The 21302-nt window shown below is 41.8% G+C and overlaps 1 protein-coding gene across 3 annotated transcripts in view; it reads left to right on the top strand.

Annotated features, from left to right (window-relative positions):
* The first annotated feature begins 1890 nt into the window (after positions 1–1890).
* LOC119886299 (plexin-A2-like) overlaps positions 1891–21302 on the top strand; it is a 79843-nt gene continuing 60431 nt past the window's right edge. The window contains exons 1-4 of one of the 3 annotated variants that reach the window (XM_038696945.1): positions 1891–2087; positions 4747–4801; positions 5356–5460; positions 18924–20268. In XM_038696945.1, the coding sequence (XP_038552873.1) occupies positions 19045–20268 (1224 nt within the window). In that variant the 5' untranslated portion in view covers positions 1891–2087; positions 4747–4801; positions 5356–5460; positions 18924–19044. Of the gene's footprint in view, positions 2088–4746; positions 4802–5355; positions 5461–6476; positions 6760–14097; positions 14212–18923; positions 20269–21302 lie in introns of those variants that run through there. The other 2 variants (XM_038696946.1, XM_038696947.1) reach the window with 2 other exon arrangements.

Here is a 21302-nt window from a genome sequence, read left to right on the forward strand (position 1 = left end):
TGACCAAAATAACAAACAAAAAGCCAATAATCCTGAAACTCTCTCTGTGTATGTATAAATGAATTGATGCTTGTGTGTTTGCATATTGCTGGAGTGTAAATTTAGAGGATGTATTATGAATAAAATAATTTATTGTTAATCTAAATGTATCAAGTAAGTGTTGCTGAACAAGGAAATTGATATAATGAGATTAAGTGGAAGCATCAGTGCTTGTATTCTCAAGAATATTTCCCACGGGAAATAAAAAAGAGCTAGGCTGATTTTGTTTGAAAAATCAGAACTAATAGTTATACAAACACAGATGATTCTATATGAGTCATTACTTGTCAGGTAAGTAATCACTAATCACTTCATTACTTCTGCATGTGTCACATTTTTCAGCTTTCTAGTGTATTTTATTATTATTAGAAGATAGTTTTAGAAATAATGGCAATATGGAGATAGTGGGTAAAATTACAAGGTTCTGGTTAACTTTGGCTTTCATCTAACCTCTCTTTTACAGGTTTATGCAAACAGGGGCTTTACCATCTTGGAACACAGGAACATCATGAGAGAAACGTGTAGCAGCTCTGGAAGCCTGGTCCCGATCGTTTGGCTTTCTCTGAATGTAAAACTAGTTGAGGGATTTCAGTAGCTAAGCCCCGCCCTTCAAACTTTTAAAATTCCAAATACTGCTCTTATTTTTGGCCATGGATCAGCCATAATATTATGACCACTGACAGGTGAAGTGAATAACACTGATTATCTCATTACCATGGCACCTGTCAGCGGGTGGGATATATTAGGCAGCAAGTGAACATTTTGTCCTCAAAGTTGACGTGTTAGAAGCAGGACGAATTTGAGCAACTTTGATAAGGGCCAAATTGTGATGGCTAGACGACTGGCTCAGAGCTTCTCCAAAACACTCTGCCGTGGTCAGTACCTATCAAAAGTGGTCTAAGAAAGGAAAAGCTGTGAACCTACAACAGAGCGGCCAAGGCTCATTGATGCATGTGGCTGGCTTGTGTAGTTCAAGCCAACGAGTTACTGTTGGGCATACACAGTTGAGTCCATGCCCCGATGGGTCAGAGCTGTTTTGGCGGCAAAATGGGGACAAACACAATATTAGGCAGGTGGTCATAATAGTGTACCATATAATCATGGTCATAATTATGGTTGATTGGTGTATTATGAGGCACTTGATTAAACAATTGCTGGTTTGCTGTCTGGTTGTGCGGCCCAATGCACGTGTTCTATTCAGACGTCCCTGCTCAGCCCACAAAATTACCTTTCTAGGCTCTGGGAAAGTTTTACAACTATAAATCTTTCATGATTTAAAGATTTATATTACAACTGAAGTTGGTTAAGTTCTAGTTGTCTTGTCAAACGTTTTACAGGTGAAAAGGGAAAAAGATTTTTACACTGCAGTACTGCAAGAGGCCACTGGCAGATTAAAATGAAACACATGTAAATTTTTAGTAAAGTTTTTTCCTTTACAAAATGCTGTAATTTTGACCTTTGTGGTTGTGGTCTTAACCTTTGTTAATGATTTGTTCATGATCAGATTGTGGTTTGGGTTTAGACACAGAATCTGTCACAGAACACTTGTCCAGCGCAGTACGTGTGGGAGAACACTCCTGTTCATGTTCATTGCATGTTCAGTTCACCGTTAACAACACAACACTGGCCACTGGCAGCATTGTATTCAGCTCTCTTAATACATCCATGGCTTCAGCATGTGGAGACATCCAAAGCTCGACACACCTGCCTAATTATGGTTGCTAAGCTATGATTGGAGAATTGTTGTTCGGGGGAAGGGGTTAAGTAAATGATTCATTGCACTTTAGGTTTTGTTACCTTTTCAACATTTTTCAACCCTGCTATGACCAAATAAACAGCAGCTTTGTGAAGCTGACAGTAGATTTGTTTTGTTTAAAGTGTTATATAGAAGTGTGAGAGCTTGAGGGTAGACCTTTGGGGTCTGTAGCAGCTACCAGAGTGGCTGTTGGCGAGCATTGGATTTTGACTGTTTACACAGTCTGTCTGGCAGATATCATGACAGTTTCTCTTGTTACATCACATAAATCTGCAGTTCAGGTACCTTATAGGTAACTACATCATTTTTTTCTGTACGCTGTCTCTCAATGTAGAAGTAGTCATAGTACAGTTGAGTGTTAATTGTATTAATTTAATGAAGTTAATGGTGTTTCATATTTCATATTTATAGGATCTAAGACCATTTTCTGTTATATAACATATTTGGAAATTATACATGTGGAGTTGGAAGTTAACAAAAACCCTTGTTTAAACTGACCACACTTTTCCCCCAGATATATTTTAAACATCTATCTAATCCAGGTAATGTTTTAGTGTTACTTAAAGGACAAGGCTGGCAAAATTCTATATCTTTATTAATGCCAGCAAATCTCATGAAAAGACTGTCTCTCAGTGCTTTTTAACTTTCCCAGCCTGTCAGTGGCACTCACCCCCAAGCTCATTTGTTACATTTCTTTTGGATGGAAAACATGTCTAAAAATGTTACTATAGAAAACAAAGAAGAAAAATTTTCATGAAAAGTCCAAACAGGAACAAATGATGTGGGGACAGATAATTGTTTTCCAGCACAAGACTCCTTTTGATGAATGTCTCATTATAATCTGGAGATGATGGATGTGAGTCAGATAAAGCCTTGTGTTTATATGTGACTGTTTAGGCAAAATGAGGGTTATGAGGGCCTTTCAATCCTATTCTTTGCACAGTGAGGTGTAACGGTTTGGAGTGAAAGGTTTTAATGGCTTTCAGTTGTTATTATTTTGTGTGTTATGACAGCTTGATTGGGCCTGCGGTCTTCTTTCATTGCTGTTCCATTTGCATGCACCTCCCTTTGCCTCCTTCCACAGCTTTGTGTTGTTATGGTAATTTTCATGAAGTAGATTGCATCTAGGTAGCTGCTCCACTTGCGTCCTGTCTATGGGAGAAGCCCGGAGCAACAGCATAATAATCATAATGAACACATATCTACTGTGTGCGAGATTACAGTTAGGATTTCATTTAGGGTTAGAGTTCATTTCATAGCAGCACTCCAGCTATCAATCGAGGCATTTCAACAATTTAGGTGCCTCTCTGGCAAGCTGAAGTGCCTCCCTGGTGTGACATTAAGGCAAAAATGAAGTGTGTAGTTTTAGAGTACAGTGTTCACGAATGTTACTTCTGTCTATTCTACACACATTGCATGTCTGTCTGTCCTGGAAAAGGAATCCCTCTTCTCTTGTGTTTTCTTGAGATATCTAAGTTGGTCTAAGGCAAGGCAAGGTAGGTATTTGTATAGCACATTTCAACAACAAGGCAATTAAAAGTCCATCCATCCATCCATACATCGTCAACTGCTTATCCTGCGTGCAGGGTCACGAGGGAAATTAAAAGTACTTACATAAATCATAAAACCAACTTAGGAAAATATAAAAAAGACATTGAAATAAAAACAGGATAAAACAGGACAGTAAAAGTTACAGTGCAACGTAAATTATTAATCTACAGCCTTAAATTTGATTTAATTAAAGGAAGTGGTAAAAAGAAAAGACTTCAGTCTTGATTTATAAGAACTGAGAGTTTCAGCAGACCTGAATCTGTGGACAGAAAGCAGACCTGTCCCAGATGATGTGACAGGTCTGGATGGTTCATTATGTAACAGAAGATCAGCAATGTTTAATGGCCTAAACCATTCAGTACTTTATAAACCAACAGTAGTATATTGAAATCAATTATTTGACAGACAGGAAACCAGTGTAAAGACCTCAGAACTGGACTGATGTGATCCACTTTTTTGGTCTTAGTGAGTACTCTGGCAGCAGAGTTCTGCAACAGCTGCAGCTGTCAGCTGTCCTACTGAGACATAAGTCCTTTAATCTTTGATACATTCCTCAGGTAATAGTGGGCTGACTTTGTAATTGTCTTAACGTGGTTGCTAAAAGGTCTGAGTCCATGACTACACTAAGGTTTCTGGCATGGTTTCTGGTTCTTACCAAGGACAGAGGTTGAATGGGATTGTAAAGACCTTTAAGGCAAATTGTTATTAAATTTGGCAATGTAATAAAAATTGACTTAACTTGAAACAAAGCATGGAAGTGTCCCATTAGGGGAAAACACCCTGGCAAAATAAAGGTTTGAAAATTAAACAGCTATAAACCACAGCCCAGTGTCCTAGGAGTTATGTTCTTATTTTACAATTCTCCACCTCCTGATCCAATGCCAACGTTCAGAGGCAAAACAGGAATTAGTGCGTTCTTTGTGTAGTGAGGCAGAAAGTAAGAATGTCAGGGGTGTATGAGACCGGTCGAATGAGACTGGAGTTTGTTTTATCACAGACCTGCAATTAATGTTTGCCATTTTATTTACTGTACCCACAATCTTTGCCTAAAATGAACCTAACCCTAACAATAGTTTAACAATAATTTATTTGCCATAATCCCGATATTTCTCAAACCTTAATCATATTAGAGTTGCCATTTGTAGATGTTGTAAAAGGCGTGAATTTCTCTCTACAACTGCTGAAGTCAGTAGTTATGCCTTAAACATGAATATAAATACCCTAATAAAACAGTTAGTTTTACCTGTATAGTTGCAGAATCCACACATACAAGTAGCAACATCGTCTTTGCTACAAGTAACAGGTTTGATGGGAAATTCAAATTCAAAGACACATTTCAATTACAATGATATAATGAGGTATTTATAGTACGAAATCAGTTCTGTTTTCTGCATCTGCAGGAGTGTCATTGAGATGTTCTCCATTTGAGCAGCTAACCTGTGGCTTTTCGTCTTGGTGAGTTTTTTTTCCTGAGTCTTGAACATACAAGTGCAGCTCTTGAAGGAATAATAACACGAGTTTGCACTGCAGCTCAAAAAACTAATTCACAACTGCAGTTGCCCATGAGTTAGACAGGTGAGAAATTCAAACCTGTGGAGTGAACATAACAATCTTCTGCAACCCAGCTCCACTAACAGTCTACATCACTGCCTTGACCAAAATGATCAAAATGATAAAACAGCAAGCTGTGCATCATTGATATATATATATATATATATATATATATTGTATTCCAACAATTATACTGCAAATGAATTTAAAAAGCAAAATCATCACACATCTTACAAAGCCTATTCAATACACGTCCTGGGAAAGCTGTTGTGAATATTTCTATTTTTTATTTTCCCTCAACTGAAACTGCAGTTTCCCTGCAGCCCTGTGTGCATCTGCATACCTATTTCCAGCACAGTGAATGTGCCTGCCTCGAGTGTATGTTTGCATATGTGTTTGCATGTCTGCAGACTTGTGTATTTTTGCTTTACAGTATGTGTTTGTGTGTGTGTGACAAGGACTCATGAGCCCCAACACCTGACGTGGGGCCAGTGAGGAGTAGCAGCCATCTGGTCAGCCCTGAGGGAGTGCGTCGGCCACCCAGAGCTGCTAGACCCTAACAGGTAGGCTGTCTGACATCTCTAACTCATCTCCAATCCACCAAACGACAGATAATGAGGGGCAGACAGCTGGCCGAAGGACCATGTGTGGACCCCCTCCACCCCCCCATCAGCACCAGGAAAACTGTCAGAAGTGCCTGCTGAGCTTTTCAGCAATGTAAGCAGTTCTGCGGTAGTAGTGAGTAGTGAGTTTCATGTGGACACATTGTTGGCTGGCTATGTGTGTGCAGTAAATTTCCTTCAAAGGCAGGGGTATCCAAGCGTCATACAATACATCCTCTTACTCAGTAGTCGTAGCCACACGTGTTGTGAACGTTTACCTGAAGCAAAAAGAAAACACAACCTAATAATGAGACTTCCCCAGTAAAACAAAGGCCCTGTATCACAGCTTTGTGTAAGGAAGATGTGTGGTTACATCATTCAGCCTACAGATGGCAGTATTTCAAAGGACACATAGGTTGCAAGCTGTTGTGCATTTATCTGGACTTCTGAATGGAAATTAAACCCACATGAATTCACCATAAAATGTGTTAATGGTTACATTACTTACTTCCCTTACTTAAAGTCAGTCTGGGTGAATGGGCCTGACTAGCAAGTTAGCAGCTGTAACATAATGTCCTTCAACATTCTTCCAAAGCACATTTTACATTTACTTCAGAGGATGTGTGGATACAAGATAGCAATCATTTGACAAATAGACCAATTTTAGACACTGCCATTATCTTCATCCTGTGCGCTGGTGATAACATAGGCAGCTTTTTATATATATACAGCTATATTTGAATGATACACATATTTCTGTTGAACCTATATTAGCTACATGTATTAAATTACATAAAAAGACCTAAAAGACATAAAATGTATTGCAAGTTGTGCCAAAGGATGACGCGACGGAGGTTGGGTCTAAAAGCGCACACTGTACGTGAGATGCAAGTGAACTGATGGGTGACTTCATGTATCACCGGCATCCACACCGAGAGAGAGAGAGAGAGAGAGAGAGAGAGAGAGGTTGTGCGCCAGCCTGTTACAGAACATGATCAATCCCTGAAAGAGGCGGGAGGGTGACTTGATACCGGCTCCCTCTCAGCGGCTGACGGAGAGATGCTCGCTGCTGTACAGATGACTTTGCCGGCTGTGCGTTAGGGTTAGGGTTAGCGCGTAGAATAAATTACCAGTTTATCTCGCTGCATTTTGCGTCCAAACACATTCACCGACTGACTGAGAGGCAGGACGCTCCCACCAAAATCCCAGCTAAATAACTGGATCTGCTCTATTCATGAATGAGTCTCTTCTTATTTCAAGGTGAGTAGTCCATCCTTTACTGAACAGCAGCCTGTAGTGCAGCCCAACAGTGTGCAGAAGGGTAAAGTTGGATAGACTTTATGTGCCTGGGAGGCAGAGAAACACCTCCAGTGACATTGTGCACTCTGAATGGAGGAATAATATAAAATGTTGCATGAACAAATTATGAAATAATTTCTTTGCTGGCCACCTGTAACAACTAACAAATGTGGACTGATGCTCTGAAGACAGAGCAACTGTAAATGCCTCGGCCATAGTACCCCAGAGGCAGACAGGAGGCAGAGCACTGTGTAGGTTTGGTGCAAATGATTGCATTATCAGAAGATTTCACTCTACTTTAGACAAAGCCTTCTATAGCAGCCTGCTTGTGCTGATTTTTTCCGGAACTCTTCAGTGGATAATTCTGGATTAGCCTAGAGATAGTCAGTCCTCCACTGCTGCCCTGCCTTCTGCAGCCGGAGCTCGTGCAGCCTTGGCAGCCTGGGCAGAGCAGAAGCCACTGGGACGCTGATAAGTCTGGGCAGGCGCTGAGATGGAGCCTGAGCCTGAAAGAACTAAAGCGCACACACAGCTGTAGCAGTGCCAACCTCAACAATGCTGTTGACCAAGTGAATCTTTGTGCGAGCCCCCCGTCTGTGTGTGTGTTTAGTAGTAGAGGGGGTGAGGACGGCGGTGGAGGGCACCCCTCATGCAAACCAGATGAACCCCTCTTCTCTGTCTATGCTCTTTCTGGTACGGCTTATCTGACCGGCCAGTTGGACTAGCTTTTATTCTCCTGGCCCCCCCAGAGTGGGTAAAGCCTCTCATGGAGAGAGAGAGCGTGAGAGAGAGAGAAAGATTGGCTTCTCTTTTGCCATGTTCATGCCAGTCATGCGCTGGTACTTTATCAGTTGCCTGCTAATTTTAGAATTTAAATGAATCTTCATATTAGTTCTCTCTCTCTCTCTCTTGCTGTGTTTGACAGCAATAAATGAAGCTGAGGTTTGGGTTGTAATTATTGCTGTTCATCTAAGGAATGTTAGCAATATAGTTGAGGGTTTATCAAACTAAACTCCTAAGTAAACCTGTTTTTAAAGGGTCAGTTTAACCTAATACAAAAAGACATATTTCCCCCCTTACTCCTTGTGGTTTCTAGCCATGAAGATACTTTTGGTTTTAAATGCTATGGCTTCAAGATATTTGCCTCTGATATTTCTGCTTCCAGTCTCTAAAAATTGTCCTTAGGTGTGAATGTGAGTGTGAGTGGTTGTTTGTCTACATGTGGCCCTGCGATGGACTGGCGACCTGTCCAGGGTGTACCCTGCCTTTCGCCCGATGTAAGCTTGGGATTGACTCGAGCCCCCCCGTGACCCTTTACGCAGGATAAGCAGTTGACGATGGATGGATGGATGGATGGATTTCTGCTTCCACACCAACACAACGAAGTGGCATGTTTGAATGACAATTTTCGTTTGTATGACATTTGAAAAACAACTGTGGAGATTTCCACAGACCTTACTGTTATCAGTTTGGCTGGAACTACTTTTAAAGAAATAATTTTGATGAAATCTGAGGTCTGTGGATCAGTGTAACCTGGTTTCTAGAACGATGAGTTTCTGTTGAGGTTTTCAAATGTCATTTTTCAGTGCTTTGAGGGCCACAAACAAATTTTCACCTGTTGTTTTTAGGCAGCGACTGAAGTTACAGAGCAAGATATTATAATATATATAATTTAATGGTTAGACACTACTTGGGTTAAGAGACAAATTTTTTTTCTAATTTTCTCGCCCTTTAAGATCATATAGTCAGACTGATCCACAGTAGATCTAATAAAAACAGGACAAGTCCAACAAAATGAAGCACAAAAAATGGGTTTCCATTGAATTGTTTATTGATTTCAATTAGCTGACTGTTGCATTTTTACCAGTTTTTGTAATGGTATTTGTCAGTGTAGAGGGACTGCAGGTGAAACTGCATCATTTGGAGTCCTTTGACCCTGGAGGCCACGCCAGATCAGTGTGGGAGAAGTAATTTAGAACATCTGTCTCTGTCACATTTACCCACAAACCATGAGTTAAGTGTTATCTCAGACTTCTACAGAGATTAATGCGCTATACTGTAGAAGAAGAAATCAGCAACACAACTATAAAACAGCTGCTAAAAACAGCTTTTGATTTAAATGACCACCAGTTCAATCCATGACATTGATTTTGGAGTAATTTATCAGGGTGCGCGATGTGGGTCAGGGGCAAAGGCAAGGCACAGTCGCTGCAATAGTACATAAGCTGAATTAGTGTACGTAACACAATTACACAGTGTGTGAGTGCACAGCAGCTCACTGCTACAACCCATAGCTGGAGACCCCCCACCTCCAACCCCCCCCACTGCTACCCCCGTTGCCCACAGAGACACTGATTAAACACGACTGTTCAGATGCGACAGCCCGAGGAAAGGGGAAGAATGGGAGCCCTTAGTGTTTGCGTATTGGGCCTGTGTTAGTGTTTGCGTGCGTGCATGTACTATGTGTGTGTGTGTGCGCGTATGTACACGTTTGCATTTACATTTAGTGTGTCATATATACATTAGACAGAAGGAGAGGAAATGATAAAAGGAGCAGAGTGATATGAAACCGACAGTGAAGGGAGAAAATAAGAAACGGAGAGGGACGATGGATGTGCTGTTGTCCTCAGTCTTTTCTCTCCTTCAACCCCCCTTTCAAACTTCACGCTTCCTCTTGTTTCACTGTGTGATCCAGGCCTGGAGGGAGGTGGATGTACAGGTAGATAAAGGTGGAGAATAGGGATGATAGAGGGGTTGAAAGAATATTATGAGTTGGAAAGACATAGGTAGCGGGAGAAAGAAAGACTTAAGACAGGACTAAAGAGAGAAAGAGAGAGAAAGAGAGATGCTGACAAACAGTGAAGGAGAGAAATGAAAGGGAGGAGAGGTACAAGTGGAAAGCGTGCAACTCACCTGCCAGATGGCAGCTTTGGCAGCGCTCAGCGTGCAGTGATGGCAGTCTTGCAATATGGCGCATTGCCTCCAGATTGTCACACCGTTGTTGATACAAACAGTGCAATAACTTTGCTGATGTGTGTGTTTTGCATGATTTTCTCTGGCACTGGTGTAAGCAGACAGCATATGGTCATAAACCCTCCCCCGGTAAAGTTGAAGGAAGTCAAGTGTTTTTTGTTTTTTTCTTGGAAAATATTGACACATGACTTTTTCAAATTTGAAGAGTTTGTAATCTCTCTTTTTTCTTAAAGGGGCACTCTAGTGATTTTACACAAGGTTTAGTTTACTCATCATGAGAAGTACCAGTCAGCTCATGAAAACAGTTTAATAATGTTTTTGAAACATCATTGAAAGTCTGAGAAAATAGCCCCAGTGATCAAGGTTATCTCAGGTTGGACTTGGAGATTACAGATTTTAACATAAAGGAGGGAAGGTCTAACAAAAGATATTATCAAGTTGCATTGTGTGAAATGTAGGATCTAGTGTTGACGAGTTAGGGACAGAAAGTCATGATATCTTTGCCTCTTTAAAAATATGTCTCTTGCAAGTCCCCCAACTTTAGTGAAGCACAATGATAAATGCTAAACTACCAGTGGTTCATGTCAGGTTTGCATAGTGCCAGCCTTTAAAAGCTTAATTTTTTATTTCATACATTACATGCTGAAGGAACTAAGAAATAGAAGTCTGAAACATTGAAATTAGCTATCAATTAAAATGTGACAATTTAATATAGAAATATTAATGCAAATACTGGCCATGGAAAATGTGTTATATGACATGGAAAATGTATGGAAATTGGTAGTTAATGTAGTTGAACCATGGCAAATCTATCACTTAAAACCTTCTATTTCCCTCCATTTCAACAAATGCCTCCAACTCAAATAGTTTTCCATTTCTAGAAAATGAAATTACTTTCTTTATGGCATGTCATTAGAAGTAGGAGAAATTCCCATTAAATAATAACATCAGTGTCTTTTTGAATAACCTCCACATTCACTGGCCCTTTCACATAAAACCTGAGAAAAGAACATGAAGCGCAGTTTTGGGTATTCGCCCATAAAAACTGTTTACTTTTCCTAGAACAGTGGATCTGCATATTGCTGAAATTTAACCATTTTGAAGAACTAGTGCAGTGCCTGCTCGGAGCACGTGTCTGTTTGGAACTGGCTGGATTGCTTGGCCCCAGGAAGTGCTGCTTGCAGCATTCTAGAGAACAGTCCAGCCGATCGACTTGACACTTGACACTGCACTCCCTTGGGTCCTCAGCAATACGCCTGCCTAAGTGCGAAGTCGATCAGATGAATGTTTCTCGTGATATGCAAAGGACAGTCATACACACATACATACAGACAGAGAGATTCCTTCCTTTATAGTTACATGTTGTATGTTTGCACATCTGGGCTCTTAAAAATAGTAGGACTGTGTAGCATCTTAGCCTAACTATCTTTGCTGTCTACCAGCAATGGCTAACCTAGCAATTATGAGTATTTGCAACTTGTTCTATTGACATTCTTACTCTACCGACAACAATCTATTGCTTTTCACTTTCTTCTGACAAATGTACTTACTGTAAGTCGCTTTGGACAAAAGCTAAATGCCCTACATGTAAATGTAAATGTTGCTGCTACAGCACCACCTATTGGTCAAATGGCATCAAATCTGTCATAGTCATTCAGACATATTTATATGTATTCACTAAATGTGGTTGTAATAGCACAGAAAAGATTACATTTTTGTAATATAAGCCCTGCCCCACAGTATTCGAGCAAACTTTGAGGGCCAGCTATAGCAAGACTGTATGGAATATAAATAAATCTGAAAAACTGACTTTTTGTTCAGCTTGGCTCCATGTTCTCTACCAAATTTAGTGACGATAGATCAAAATTTGTATGAGAAGTAGCAAAATCAATCTAGACACAAAAGGGCGTGGCTTTTATGGATATATTTGTCTGGATTCAATTTTGTTTTTGAGATTTTAGTTTTAAAAGTAAGGCCAAAAACAAACATTCATAGTTTTAGCGCCACCATTTGGCCAAATTCGACACCCGCCAAGTGTGAAGTCAAGAAATTCTAAGGGTAGACATACAGTCAAGAAGAAAGAGACAGACAGACAGACAGAGATTCCTTATGTCATGATTAAATTAGCTGTAGAATTTATGAAAGTTTCAGGTTATCGATAAAGAAAAAACTTGTTTCAAACCAAAAGCACCTGTTTTAAACCAAATGAACTGAATTACAGAAGGAGCACACCACTGAACTGAATGTTAAATCTTAATGCCACCATTTGGCAAGCGAACACCTGCTGAATGAGTTGCTTGGGCTGGTCTTAGAAAGAAAGTAAGTCATCAGTTATCTATAACGTCCCTGAAGCCCAGGACACCTGGACAACATCGGAGATTGCTACAGTAGTGTTTAGCCCTTGGCAGCCACAAACTAGGTGGGATAGAACTAACTTAATAGACTTGGAGAATGCAATATTAATTTGAGGATTATTGTATTCGCTGTAAATTCCTTACTATTTTCCCCAGTGTGTGCTATCCCTTAAGGAGTTTTCATGAAAAAAAGATTTCAACAGTCTGTCCCCCATTTGCCTTTCGGTGATTTTCTATTTGAGTGAAATTCACCTGTGTTTGCAGTCCTGGTAGACCTCTGGCCCACTCAGGGACTGTACTTTTAACCAGGCTATTTCTATTTTGAGAAAATTTCTATGCAAAAAATCTCATTCAGAGACTTAGGAGACAGGATAGAGTTTCAGAGTAGGTTAGAATTAGGGACAAGCCGGGATGGGCCAACCATGGAGACAGACTGAGATAATCTAGGCAGATGCTTGTATTTGTTCAGCTTTTGGGTGAATGGCCACCAAAGGCCTTATTTGCACTGCGGATTAAATGTTAAATGGGTTTTGGAGTAGCAGATACTTAGAGGGAAAGTTGTCAAATACTAGAACATGCACCATCTCTCCTCCTCTTTCCTGTTTCTCTCTTCCTCACTCGCAGTCTATTGCTGCCTCCTTATGCTCACAGTGATTTGTCAGCAGTAGAGGTAGCAGCTGTTCCTTTTGCATTGTAATTTCTTTGATCGTAATTATTCATGCCAGCTACCTCCAACCTTGGCATCTTCCACCCCATGCAGCCATATGGGCAAAGAGGGAGAAAGCCGAGGAAACATACAGGCTTCTTTGGAATAAGTTCTTTGATTTCTATGTGCAGTGGTGTGGGAATTACGGACATATGTGCTTCACAGCTTCACATGGATGCACATGGATCACTGTGTTTGATTAGTGTTCTCATTCATACGCTCGCTGGGGTCCGGTGTCTGCCAAATGTAATGTATTTTCCCTGTCAGGTCTCCATGATTTATGCATGCAATAGCAATATAGCCCAGCACATCTGTAACTGCATCAGTCTAAGCAGAAATATAGCTTTGTTCTACAGAAAGACCAATGTCAACTCAAACAAAAAAAGACTGAAAATCAGAAGATGGGAACAGACAATACAGTTACAGCCATGCTAGGGGCTGAATATCAGGCTGGTAGTTATTAAGCCATATAAAAAATGAGAGTAAAAAGTGCTCTTACGGTACAAAAACACAACTGGCGAGGTGTTCTGTACTGGGCTAGAGTAGAGCTCACACAGCTTCGCCACCCTCATTTCCTATTCCCCTCAGCTGCCCTGTCCACAGATCACTCTGAGGCCCGGTCGGACTGCTCTGTTTACCCCTTGTTCTTCTTCTTGCACTTAAGCGACGTTGAGGATGAGGGGTGCTGGGCAGTTGCTGCAGCACAGCTCACACACACATGCTGTGTGGTTCCAAAGAAAACGCAGCTTGCTCTGTCTTCTTCTGCAGTCGCTGAATTATAGAAGACCCTCTATTGCACTCGAGCTGCATGGGTTTTCATCACAGTGCTGGAGGTCACTTTGACTTTCCCCTCTACGCTCATCATATATGCAACACGAGGGCTTTGGCAGTCGAGAGGAGCCTGCTTGGGGTCACCATTAACCAGGGAAGACCGACAATGAGATTTATGGAAGAGGAGACAGAGCTGAGAAGAAGGAAGGGAGGAGAAAGGCATGCATGGCTAAATCTGACTGTGGCGGCAGTGCCCTTCATCTGGTCCCTGCTCTTAACAGCAATTTCAGATATAGTACTGTATCTGCATGTATAATGCATACAGCAAGATAATGGCATGCATTGCAGAGGAGGCTGCTGACTGTGTTGTCGTGATGTGTTGGAATTGGTCCCCCATGTCACATTTGCCTCTGCCCAGGTCCCTCGCAGCATCCTGTAGTTATTAAGAGCAGAGCACGTTGTGATGACATAGTGCTGTTTTACTGTTCCCTGCAGACATCTTCCGCTGCTCTACCATCAAGATTAGTGGCTGGCTGGAGAGTCCTAAAGCGTCCAATATCAGCGCTGACCAATAAACTACACAACAAGAATGGAAAGAAGGCAATTATGGTTTGTTTTTGTTAATATAAAATTATGTTGGGTCCCACAGACATGCTGGAAGAGCTGCCAACAAAACTAAATGAATTTACAGCAATTTACACTTGTTTCCAGAGAATACCAGCATCACAAAGTGTTAGAATCATTAATCTAAATAGTATGCTCTACTATATTGGTTGTAAGATGGTTTCCCCCTGACTGAGAGAAATGTCGGGGGGAAACACTGCTCTTTGAATTTACATTGTAGAACATGATGAAAATTAACCACAGGCCAACTGCCACGAAATTTCACTGCGTGGCATCAAAGTGGAGATATCCTGTGGGTATCTGCAGTGTGAGCATTCACGCTACACATCATCCCCTCTGAGGCTCGAGTCTGTGTTTCTGTGAAAGGGCCTTACGCGGCGGAGCCAATTGCCCTGGGCTGCCCCTCCACAACGCTGCTACAGATAAAACACGGTGGACTGATCACAAAACATTTCTTTTCCTATTAAACCCCACCGGTCCCTTGTGATTCAATATGACATTCATTTATAAGTCATCTTTAATAAAGACGGCATTTTCATGTCCTAATTCCTCGACTCATCTCTGTAGGTACCAGCGACAGCCTCTGGCTCTGGCTTGCTGTCTCCCTCCTCCCTACTGTCTCTGCCACGTTTGACCTACTTCTGTCTCCACAACATTGTAAACAGATCTACTAATTGCCTTCATTTATTCATTTCCAAGTCAAGTTATGTTGCGGCTGGCGCCCTCCCAGCTCATTCATGTGTAATGTGTACAATGCTGGCCCTACCCCCAATGAGTCGTCCATGCGTATTTGCTGAAAACCCCAGATAAAAGTACCCCATCAGGCCATGTGACTTTACTGTATATACTCTAAGTGCAAACATTGTACAGTACATTACCAGCCTGCGCTGCAGTGAAAACTTTTTATACTCTACTTTCAACTTCCATTAGCAGCCCTGTCTTCAACTTTCAAACACAAAAAAACAATGGGTGTTTCGGGCAAGCTGACTTGTAATCAAAAGGACAGAAGCTGTTATGATTATCGTAGTTCAGATGCTTTGCCGCCCCCGTGGTCTTATACTCTTATTGCTTTTGGGCCGCCTTATAAATCTAGGCCACAAAAAACAACAGATGCCAGTGACAATGACTCCCATTGTTGACTAAGTGTGAGAACAGAGATGTTTCTTCTGACCTTTAGAAAGATCATGTCACAGTCTGTTGACAGTGTTCCCAATCTCACACAAATATATAATCCAAAAAGTAAACAAGTTAAACTTGAACACTATGCTTTTCATGCTAAATCTGTGTCTATGTCTTTTAAGTGACAAGACCCTGTTGAGTCATCTTATTGCTGGTGTTTGACAATGTAATATCCTTCAAATGTGAATGCTTCAAGAATACTGAATTATTCACGACAGCTAATTTGAATTTCAGTAAACTTACTACAATTTATGATTTTTACCACCAAGAAAAATGTTTGCTGACCTGTTTGTTAATCACTGACGAAACACATCTTCATGGTATGAAACTTGAGAGAGCAGTGAAAATGATGCACATGAGCAGCCTAACAAAGAAATATGCCCTGTGAACATTTTAGTTCATCCCTGATGGCAGATGGGTCAAACAAACGAGATAGAAAAAAGCTAACCATCCCTTCTGTCCCATGAATCATGCCTAACAGGGCGCTACAGAAGCTATGACAGCTTTCACCCCAATAAAAGCTGAACCCAAAGGATGAATTTGGTTCCACAGATCTCAATCCAGGTCAAAGGGTCGTGTTTGTGGAGCACAAGCGGCTGCCTTCTCCCTCCTCTGCGCTGTGATTGGTGCCCGCTGAGAGCTTGCGTCCCCAGAGGCCTCAGCAAACTATGTTCCTGTGTGTGAGTGTGAATGAGTCACGTCTGGGCTGGAGCGTGTCTGAGTGGTGAGGCGGGGAATTCAGCAGGGAGGACTGCGCAGGGCAAAGAGTTGTCTCTATAATCCAGGGTAAACACTGAGCAGCATGACTGCACGCCTTAGACGTGACCAAAGCCGAAGAACAGAAATGGATGAAACGATGAGGAAGCTGCTTGCCTGCATGCCTGCCTGGCTCCCTTTGCCACCAGCACTTCCTCTTTTCTCTTCTTGTTTTTCCTCCCTGTTCAGTAATTCCTCTGAGGGTTTGACTGGACACTCTCAACACTGATTAACCTCTGGGTGGCACTGCTGGTGTCTGTTGTTTAAGGTCATGCCAGACTCAAACCTGGCTTCGCAAATATCATTTGGTCTGCTATTTGCTGCCGGACCTCAAGAGCGTTGTCTTATTAGTTATTTCTAGTTGAGAAAAGGACAGCGTTTGAGGTTCTGATTACAGTGTGAATTACATTGCATGTCTTCACCTGGAGGTTTGCAGTGTGATTTGAACAAGCGAAATCTGAAGTAATGGGATTCTGTTGAATGTCACAAAGTAGAGACAGCCTTAGTTGAACTGGTAAACACAAAATCACTTTTCTGCTCCTTTTTGTGGCAGCTCAAGAACATGCACAAAGGATTGAGTCAGATTTTTGTGATCTAACCCGCCCACTTACAAATAGCTCTTTAATGCATTACATCCCATTCCACCATCCCCTTTCACACTAAAAAGCCTACATCAAAGGCAGAGCAGGAGAAAGATTTAGAAGAAAAGTTTGCAAAGGTAAAGGTTTCCGCTGACCACTGGACAATTTGATTTACTGAAAACAAACATGTGAATGCTGCAAAGAGTTTATATTTTAGTGTACACAGAGGCTGCCAAAATAAGGGACTGTCACTCCTTCCTCTGAAACATTTCAAAATGCCTGAATAGTCTTTTCATCGGGTTTTCACATGAAAAGGAAAAATGAAATCGTGGTTACATCAACACAGAAACGGGTTCAGGGACTCATCAGCTTGCAAAGCAGATGATTTGAGGGATTTTCAGAAGGAATTTGCTGGACACACACACATTTTGCCCAAAATAAAGAAGCTGTAAATATTAGAGCCAACATGTCCTGCCAAATCTAAGCTTTCTGAGAACTAATAAAAGCAAACACAGTTTTTGTGTCCAGTCAGAAAAGAAATGAAAAAAAGAGAAATGAAGAAGCTTCTGTGATCTAACATTTTAAGCAGAGAGAGATAAAGATAGAGCTAAGCAGAATGTGACTAAGGTTGATTCGCATAGGACTGACAAATAAAGAAAAGCAAACATAGAACTTCATCTTGAAAATCAGCTATACAACGTGTGACAGATGTTGCTTTTTGGTGGCCAATTACTGGCAGAGTTGCTCACACGGAGCCTGCCAAATTGAGCAGAGTAGGTCGAGACACTTGAGTGACTTCTCCCCTGGTGTGAGCGTGGCGAGGACAGATGGACAGGAGATGCTGCAGTGGAGCTGGAGTCGGCCCAGCCAGCTCAGTGTCAGTCCATCCGCTCTATCCCTGGCTACCGCTCAACTCAGCCGGACATCCTGTTAGTCAGCCAATGGAGAGCACCCACCATATCATGACCCCCACATTAGGATCTGACATGGCTGTCTCCATTTAACCTTTACTTATACCAGGAAGTCTCACTGAGAAAACACCCTGTTTACGTTAGCTCCAGCCAAAAAGACAGTTGCCTTTGATCTAAAGCCCAAGATATCTTTAGAGGAAAAATTAGTGCCATTTCACTGAAGAGTTTTGAATGATAAAAAAGTATTATAAGAAGAGTGTGAAGGGGCTGTTGATTTGGTAATGTAGAGGACAAACGGGGAGATTGGAGAAGCCTCTGGTGGCCCACAGACAGGATTTAGGGTGATGTAGGTGTCTTAATTTATGTCCCGTCCTCCTATGCAGGCAGTTTTATTAGTCCATTAATGGACTTGGATGAAGTAACGCCATATGTGAAAACCACTTTATCTATGATGCTTGTTTTGCCTTCACTAAACATCTGTCTTTATTTTGAGATAAAAACATGTTTTTTGTTCCAAATTAGCTTATTTTCTCTCAGCTGTATGAGAAACACCTTGCATCAAACCAAAACATAATAGTTATCACAAGGAGAAAAAAAACAGTCAACACATCAAACATCCTTTGTCTAACTCATCCATCCTCCATCATGTGTTTGAGGGACATTGTTTAATGTGAAATATCAACATAAAATATGCTAATGAAATTAAACAGGGAAGTGTGAGGGTTGATGCTGCCTGGCTCTGAATCTCTAATGACTCCCTGCCATCCCTGGAAAAAACCTGATTAATTTAGGAATGTCGGCCGCAGTGGAGAGTGATTAATTCCTCCTGGATTCAACCATTTAGACGAACAAGGCAGAGGGGAGAAAGGAAAACAAGGAGCCCAAAATATGGACACATAATTAATACATTTGGATCATTTAATTAGCCACCCAAACAGGGGGAAGGCACAGCTACAGTGTGGCAGAATTTGTTCAAGTAATAGACCACAGTTTGTTCTCTCTTACAGAGAGACGAATATAATGAGCCCCCCTGTTGATAGGGGGAATATTGGACCATCTCTCGGGCTAGTAAATATGAGGAGACAGTTTGAACAAATGATTACTTGTTTCTTTGATGTCTCATGTGTCTGACTAAGCAGAGATTGAGGGGAAAACAAGCACATACATTTCTAGGTTTCTAAGTGTCTAATGATACTGAAAGCAGTTTTTCACTCTCAAAGAATCAAGGATCTTTTGAGTTTCAAACAAATATCTCTCTTTTCTCTTTCAGAAATATGTGAAGATCACAAGACAGCACCTCAGTTCATCTTTTTCAGCACAATCCTGCTCCTTGCTGACACAAGATCCCAGGTGTTTTATCTGAGCTCGGTATTTTTCGGAGCCCTGTGGGGATGGGAACGTGCTTAGATGAAGGATGGACTTACTGTGGCCTCACTAAAGGTCACAATCCTCTTAAGGTCATGACATGGCCCCTGGCACTGTGGCTATTGACTCTAATCTCTGTGAATCAAAAGACAACTGTTGGACAGACTCTGAACACCTTCCAGTCAGAGAGGAAGGATTGGTCGCTGAACCACCTGACTGTGCATCAGTCTACGGGGGCTCTCTACGTTGGAGCTGTCAACCGAATCTACAAGTTGTCAGCTAATCTCACCCTCCTGGTGTCCCATGATACAGGGCCAGAGTATGACAACAAAGCATGTTATCCTCCACTGATTGTCCAGCCCTGTTCTGAGCCTCTTGCCTCTACTGACAACGTTAACAAACTGTTACTTATCGACTACTCTCACAACCGGCTGCTGGCCTGCGGCAGTCTCTACCAGGGCGTCTGCAAGCTGATGAGGCTGGATGATTTGTTCATCCTTGTGGAGCCTACGCACAAGAAAGAACACTACCTGTCCAGTGACAACCAGACAGGGACGATGTATGGGGTTGTTGTGCCCTCGCAGGGTCAGGATGCGACTCTGTACATAGGCACGGCAGTTGGAGGCAAACAGGACTACTTCCCAACCATCTCCAGCCGCAAGCTGCCTCGTGACCCAGAATCCTCTGCCATGCTGGACTATGAGCTTCACACTGACTTTGTTTCCTCTCTCATTAAAATCCCTTCAGATACGTTGGCTCTTGTCCCACACTTTGACATCTACTACATCTATGGCTTTGCCAGTGGCAGCTTCGTCTACTTCATGACCGTCCAGCCAGAGACGCCTGAGAATGGGATGCCCGCTGGCGGCTCCCCAGGCGACCTGTTTTACACCTCTCGCATTATCCGCCTCTGCAAAGGTGACAAGAAGTTCCACTCATATGTGTCACTTCCTGTGGGGTGCATACACAGAGGTGAGGAGTACCGTCTGCTGCAGGCAGCTTACCTGTCCAAGGCTGGAAGGGTTCTGGCAAAGTCGCTCAACATCAGTGCCCAGGACGACGTGCTCTTTGCCGTGTTCTCCAAGGGACAGAAGCAGTGCCACGACCCTCCAGATCACTCCGCTCTCTGCGTTTTCACCATCCAAGACATTAACACGCGCATTAAGGAGCGGCTGCAGACCTGCTATCAGGGAGAGGGAAACCTGGAGCTGCACTGGCTGCTGGGAAAGGATGTGCAGTGCACCAAAGCGGTAGGTGGATTGATTTTGCTTTCAACAGTATAACACAAACATGTTTAGACCAACCGTGAAGCCCACATGGTAGTGAGCAGCATTGATATAGATTTACTGAAAGTTGGCTTTTTGATGATCCACAACCATGATTGCAGCCTAAATAGCTGATAGGCAGGTGGCCAAAACTGTACTGAAGACGGCATTCAGGTTTTCCAGATCCCATGAAAGCAGAAGAGCTGGAGGAGATTAATTCCACAATGCTAATCAGAGGAGTTTGCCCCCCTCCCCACCATCTCACTCCCTCTACTCTTGTCGCTGTCAGCAGTATTTGAACCCTCCGAGACCTGTTCTTGATCTTGAGAAAAGGGCTTTCTTGTAAATGTCCAAGTCTGTGCCTTTGTAAAAGCTATAATTCTACATAATGAGTGTCTTTCATGGGAACAAGCTGAAAGCAAACCATGAAAACAATGATATTCATCACATCAATAGCTCTAGCGGTTCCAAACATGTACTTTGATTCCACCATGCCATCAAATAAATAAGATGTAATGTTATTCGGAAAACGAACTGACATAGACACATAATAATGCAATAATTAACTCTCATAGAGCAGTTAACCAAAGGTCTTTATGTCTAAAATGGACTGCAGGGGTTCAATTATGATAAGATGTCATAGATAAAGTTGTTCTTTGGTTACATGACTAATTACTCAGTGGAAGATCAACAGCCAATTGTGTCTACAGATGCAACGATTTTCTTTGTCAAGATTGTCAAGTGTCAAGATTTTAATGTGCCTTTCTTAAAATAATTAATAGTAATAATAACAAATACTTAAACATGACAATGTGGTTTTGTTATGTTGCTATACTGACACATGTTACTTGTTACTGTAAATAGTTACAAAGGCATGTTAAAAAATGCCAATTTTACAAACTGTCAATTATATTAGACAAAATAGTCTACAGCCATGCTAGCCACTCTGTGAGGCTTCTGAGGTCACAGTGGTGCTTTAGGCTGAATGCTAATTTCATCATGTTAATATGCTTACTATG

Source organism: Micropterus salmoides, unplaced genomic scaffold, assembly GCF_014851395.1.
Source record: "Micropterus salmoides isolate LMB-PRFRI ecotype aquatic unplaced genomic scaffold, ASM1485139v1 Ms_hic_scaffold_4, whole genome shotgun sequence".
NCBI classification, from domain to species: Eukaryota; Metazoa; Chordata; class Actinopteri; order Centrarchiformes; family Centrarchidae; genus Micropterus; species Micropterus salmoides.